Raw genomic sequence first — 6,000 nt, 5'->3', positions numbered from 1 at the left:
TCGGAGAAGTGAATGGCTCACAGGAGAAAGAGTCACGTTCAGACAATCAAGTTCAGAGAACATGAAGCCACCTTTGATGGTACAGCTCACGTTAAAACTGTCTTCTCGCGTATTTTCTCTTCCCTCCTCATTTCATCCTGGGAGGGCGGCCACTCTGCTCCCTCCCTACTGCGGGATTCTAGCCTGAAATAGGTCCTAGGCTGAGGATAACTTACCACCACATAATACATTGTAGAGACGTGGGATTCATTCATAAAGCTGTGTTTTGAGTACAAGTGTGTTTGTTCAGTTCGGTGGTTAAATAGGTACCCACGCTCCAGTGGACCCGCGCCAGCCCATCCGAGAACTACTGCCCTGTGGTTCACTAGGTGGCTACGGCAGGATCTGTTTTGTTCACTTAGGAATATTACCCGAAGCTGCGATTTCATTATGAGCATGTTCCCAAACTCAAATATCTCTAGGGTATTTGTCATCATGGAAATTTACAAGCGTGTACGGATCTAAACAGAAAGACCATAACATCACATGATAAGGCAGCGTCCAGCCAGGCTGGACCCTGATGCCAGCATATCAGAAAGTCATCGGAGCAGCCGGGAAACTTTTACTTCGGAGTCAGCCACTCCTGCAACCTGAGGAGGCCTTCTGCTACTCAGGGCGCTCATTCTTCTCGGACACTAAGGACACTCTTACTTGACGGCGGCAGTGGGAGCCGCGAAGGTTTTCGGGCCCTCTAGACACAGCCGCTCCATCCGCGCGGGGATCCCTGCCTTTTCCACCCCATCCGCCTGGACCTAATCAACTAGTCCTCATTAGAGACCCCGCCCCCGCGCTCGGCCCCGCCCCCGCGCTCGGCCCCGCCCCCAGGAGACGGGGATACGTCACAGCGTCCGGCGTCCCAGGCGCGCTCCGCCCCTCCCACTGGTCGCTAGGGGGCGCGCGCGGGCCGGGTCCCCTAGGCAACCACCGCTCCGCCCCCTCCGCCCCTTTAACCTTTAGGGTGCGCGGGCGCCGCGGCCCTGCTCTCTACCCTCTCCCCTTCTCCTCCCCACCCTTGGGCTCGGGGCCGTCCCGGCCGGAAGTGAAGATGGCGGCGGCGGCGGCAGCGGCGGCGGCGGCAGGCGCGGCGTCGGCCGAGCTTGTGATCGGCTGGTGCATCTTCGGCCTCCTGCTCCTGGTAGGGGAGGCGCTTGGAGTGTTCCCGGGGTTTGGGCTGGAAGGGGGAGGGAGGGGCCGCGCCGGCCGGAGACCCTCCTGGCCCCGCCCCGCCCCTGAGAGCGGGGCTGCGGGGGGCTGGGCGGCGGGGGCGGGGCCGCGGGGGGCAGGGAGGGGGCACTTCCGGCCTCCTGCGGTGGTCCTGGTGGTGCAGGTGTCCTTCCTGGGAACCGTCGGCTTGGGCTCTGGGGCCCCTCGGGGTGAGAAGGACCCTCGGGAAGACGGCAGCACCTGTCTTTGCAAGTTCAGCGGCCGCTGCCTTGTCCACCTGGAAGGGGGCCTCTCTGCTCCTCTGTTTTTTCCTGGCTCGCTGCCCTTGGGGTGGTTGAGTCGCTAACCTTCTCTGCCCATTGTGCGAGTCTGCCTTGATGACGTGAGTTGTCCGTTCTGACTTCCAGGTCTCACGTTCCTTTCCATTCTTGTTGACAGGTGTAGACACCTGTGCAGGGCCTAACTGTAGTCCTCTTCACCGCCAGTGCCAGGGTATTTATAGCTCCACCTGTTTGACCTCAGGTGCCTTCTGTCCCAGCCATCTGAGTCCTGTTTATCCAGGGGGCAGAACGTGGACCTTAATAGACCTAGTTTTTACTTCACTAACCCGTATTAAAAGCCTTGGGTTTATTTTATTTGAGAGTTCATTTTATTTCTTTTCTACCCTTCCCTGATTTCTTCCCTCATTGTCTTCATCCCATCCTGTTGTTGCTTCGGAGTCTCAAAGTATTTTGCCACTTTGCATTATGAAAACAAACAAAATCAACAAAAAACCTTTACTTCCTGAAATCAAGATGTGTATGCTTTATAGATTGCACTACAGTGACAGCAGCCTGTGTATTCTGCTTCTCTAGTAAATGTTGCAGCAAAAACTCTTAAGCTTCCCCTTCCCCGTCCCCCAAAATGTGAAGACGTTAGAAAAGGCTTCCCTTGTTACCTAGACCACTCTCCCAGAAAATAATACTGCCTTTCCACTGGAACATGCTACATTTCACTTGGAGAAAATTGACATTGTAAAGGTTGGTTGTGGTCTCCAAAGCCCATCCAGTCCTGTATTTGGAGAGGTCACTGCCTTTTCTAGACTGTCATATTCAGTTGACTTTGTAGGGGAGCAGAAGTTGGCATCCCAAAATATGTCTCGTTGGCTTGATGAATTTAGGCTGATAGTTGTTAAAAAGAAAGATTTCCTGGGTCCTCTTTTTCTTACCTCTGTCCTAGCTGCCTAAAGAATTTAGATAAGGGGCCTGTTCATGAAATAGAGCTATCACCAGAGATATCTGCAAAGAATGTGGACTAGGTGTGGTGGGGGGCACTCCACGGGGCCTAGAGATCTGAGTCTGCTCTGTGTCCCCTTGTCCCTGCCAGGCCGAGCAGACATTTGTTAACCAAACTTTTGTTTTTATATCTGCATATGAATTGCCTGCCTCCCTGTTGAAGGCCCAAACCACTGACCCCAGCATCCTCCTCTGTCAATAGCTTAGCCATTTTTGCTAGGTATTCAGTTTTCTTGGGTCTCTGTGTGATATTTACCTTATTATTAAACTTTCATTTGTTTTTCTCCTGTTGATCTATCTCATGTCAATTTAATTCTTAGACTAGCCAGAAGAACTTTAGAAGGAAAGGTAAATTTCTTCATCACCGACAGTTGAGAGGAAAATGAGCATGTAACCAGTATCAAAGTTGAGGGGGAATATCTTGGCAGTTTTTAATTATTAAACATTTAAGGTACAACAGTTGCTCTGTAAATTGTAGGACACGGTGTAAGTAAATGCAAACAAAGAAAATGTGGCTTTTCAGAGGGCCTGCAGATAGGTGGGAAAACAAAAATTCTTCAGACTGGTATTTTAAGTGCTGAAAACCAAAGTGTGATTTTATGAATTAAATAGGACTCCAGAGAATAGAGAACAATATTGGAAGAAAGTGGAATTAAGGCTAATGTTGGATACATGAAGAAAGGAAGGCATTTAAGGTAGTGATATGACCACAGGAACAAAATAAAATGAGAAGGAAATTAAGGGTTTGAAATTAGATACTGGAGTAGAAAGAAATTAGGAAGGCTGTTGTTTAATTTTCTGCAAATTTCTTTAATTCCTGGATTATTAGAAAAGAGCTGAATTCTCATGTCTGCTTCTGCATTTAGTCTTTTGAGATGTTATTTCAGTTGAAGTATATGAAGTTTTTAGTGATACGTAGTTGGAAGCACAGTATTTTTTGGATAATTGTGGTTCTATAATACTACATCAAAACTCAGTAACCAACTTAGTTGGAATATGGAATCTGAAACCCTATCAATGAATTTTTTGTTCTGTTTCATTAAAATCCCTTAGTGTGTGTTGCACTTTGAATGATTGGTTCCCCAGGCTTGGTTTTATACCATGGTGCATTTGGTCATTTAGAAAATCCAGCTTCACTGAGTTAAGCAGATCTGCCAAAGATTGATACATTCTATCACATAATATCAAAATAACACATTCATCAATATCACCATCTGATCTTGTCAGAAGAAATGTCCCAGAAACAAGTACCAAGCAATTGTCAAGCTCACTGTCCTGGATACAAGTTTTCTAAAATTCCGATTTTCCTTTGAAAGCTTGAATTATTGTCATTGGCAACAAATGCTGTCAGTTGTTTTCCTTGAAGTGACAGGGTCCCTTTGTTCCTTCAGACAAAAATCTGCCAACCGTCCAAGTCTGAATAACCAGAGTCGGTCTCTTGTGCTTTCAAGTAAAAATGATGTTTCTCGAAGAGTGCCTGGTTTGGCTCTCAAGTCGTAAGTGTGGAGGTGTTTTTCCTGGAGACAGCCGTCACACCATGCTCTGTAGCTGGGCACTGGCTCCCTCATATCTTCCCTCGTGGGGTATTAGAAAACTCGAAGATTGAAGGTTAATGCAGTTAACTTTTACTACTTCATCAGGTACAGTCTTTAGTCTTTAGTTAAATAGCCCCCCCCCCCCAAATGAGTGTGTGATGGTGAAGAATAAAATGACTCAATCCTGGCAGAGTTTCGTGCCCTTGTCTTGATTCCTACTTAATTCTCCAGCAGTTTTACCCAGCTTGGCTTATGCACCATGAGTGCAAATACCAACGTAGTGGAAAAGGCAAATGACATCTTAGTACTATTATGAGAATAGTTTTCAATTTGCAAATCCCCAGAAAGGGTGGGGGAGACTGCCGGGGGTCTGGGGACTTAAGACTTTGAGAACCACTGCCAGTCCCCTGCTAAAGAATCAGAACACTAAGGCTGGTGACTTCTGTAATCTTGGGCCAACAGAATGGACTTCGGTTTCTTCTGCCCCGTGAGGACTGGTTAGATTTGGTTCCTCCAGGCCTGTAATCTAACTGTGTTTACTCTGTCAAATCTGACCCTCAGTAATTTGGCTAACACCATCTTTCACATTGCATTTCTCATTACGATACAAGATTGAGTCTCCATGTCTATAAAGCAGGTTTACTCTTGTTACTCAGAGTGAGGGGGAAATCTGGGAACTTGTTAGAAGTACAAAATCTAAGACCCCAGCCCTACTGAACCGGAATCTGCAGTTTAGCAAGATCCCAGGCGCTATGTGTGCCCGGTCATTTAGCAAACATTCATCTATTCTCACTCCTACCTCTGCCCCAGTGGTTCTCCACCTTGCCTGCTCATTAAAGCCACCTCGGGAGAATTAAAAACCCCAGTGCCCAGACCAGCTGAATCAGAATCTCTTGGGAGGAGCTGCCGACTGCTCTAAACCTTTTCCTTAACAAAATCACATACTAGTTTCTTTTATGAAGTCCTCTAAGATGTTACTTCATTTGGCACTTAATAATAATTGCTGCTACTTCTTAAGCAATTCCTTTGGGCAGGCACCGTGCTAAGCTCTTTCCGTGCCATTTAATTCTTACAGCCTGCTGTGAAAGAAGTGTTCTTATTCTTTTTTTATAGGTGGGGACATTTGATTTATTTTATAATATAGTGACTACTGATGGATTTAACTCACAGAAACAAAAAGCTCTTTGGGGCTCTGTTTTAAAACTGTAAGGGGATCCTGAGACCAGAAAGTTTGACCACCTCTGACTTAATTATTTTGCCTGGAGTGCCCTTTCCCTGCTTCTCTGCCTGTTATTGGCACACTCCTTCCTCCGGAATACCCATCACTTTGTAACAGTGCAGATTGTCTTGAAGGCCAACAAAAAATTTATTGAACACTTTGCGTTAGGTAGATAGAAAAGGCTCATCTTCTGATGACCTCAAAGTAATTTGAGGAATGTTTTAAATATTTGTGAATTCATTTAAAATCAAACTCAGTAAGTATTACTGTAAATAACATTTAGAAAAATAATTTTCCAAAAGAAAAAAGAAATTTGTAAGTAGTTAAGCCCACATTTGAACCTAGGTTGGTCTGTCCATCCTTCCTGCCTGCCTGCCTGCTTGCTTCCCTCCCTCCCTCCCTCCTTTCCTTCCTTTTCTTTTCTTTCTTGCTTCCTTCCCTTCCCCCCTTTCTTTTCTCTTTCCTTTCTTCTTTTCTTCTCTCTTCTCATTTTCTTTCTATCTTTTCCTCCAGCATCCATCCAAAGTGCACGTTCCTTTTTCACTTTACTTTTTCCTGCTGTTCTGACAACACCTGAAATATTAGTGATGTGAAGGAGTGACGTGCAGCCACTTGGATGGGTTTCAGGTGTATTATGCTAAGTGAAAGAAGGCAGACCCAAAACATCATACTATAAGTACATTATGACATTCTAGACAAAGCAGAAGCTATGGGGACGGATGACAGACAGTGGTTGTCAAGGACTGGAGAGTGGAGAGGCGTTGACTGT

The 6,000-nt window shown here is 46.3% G+C and overlaps 1 protein-coding gene across 1 annotated transcript in view; it reads left to right on the top strand.

Annotated features, from left to right (window-relative positions):
- Nucleotides 1-918: 918 nt before the first annotated feature.
- Nucleotides 919-6,000, top strand: part of LMBRD1 (LMBR1 domain containing 1) — a 99,309-nt gene continuing 94,227 nt past the window's right edge. The window contains exon 1 of the mRNA XM_074368748.1: nucleotides 919-1,174. Coding sequence (XP_074224849.1) covers nucleotides 1,085-1,174 — 90 coding nt within the window. The 5' untranslated portion in view covers nucleotides 919-1,084. The remainder of the gene's footprint in view (nucleotides 1,175-6,000) is intronic.

Source organism: Camelus bactrianus, chromosome 8 (genome assembly GCF_048773025.1).
Source record: "Camelus bactrianus isolate YW-2024 breed Bactrian camel chromosome 8, ASM4877302v1, whole genome shotgun sequence".
Lineage (NCBI taxonomy): Eukaryota > Metazoa > Chordata > Mammalia > Artiodactyla > Camelidae > Camelus > Camelus bactrianus.
The sequence above is the reverse complement of the archived record's forward strand: the minus strand, read 5'-3'. Positions and strand labels throughout refer to the sequence as shown.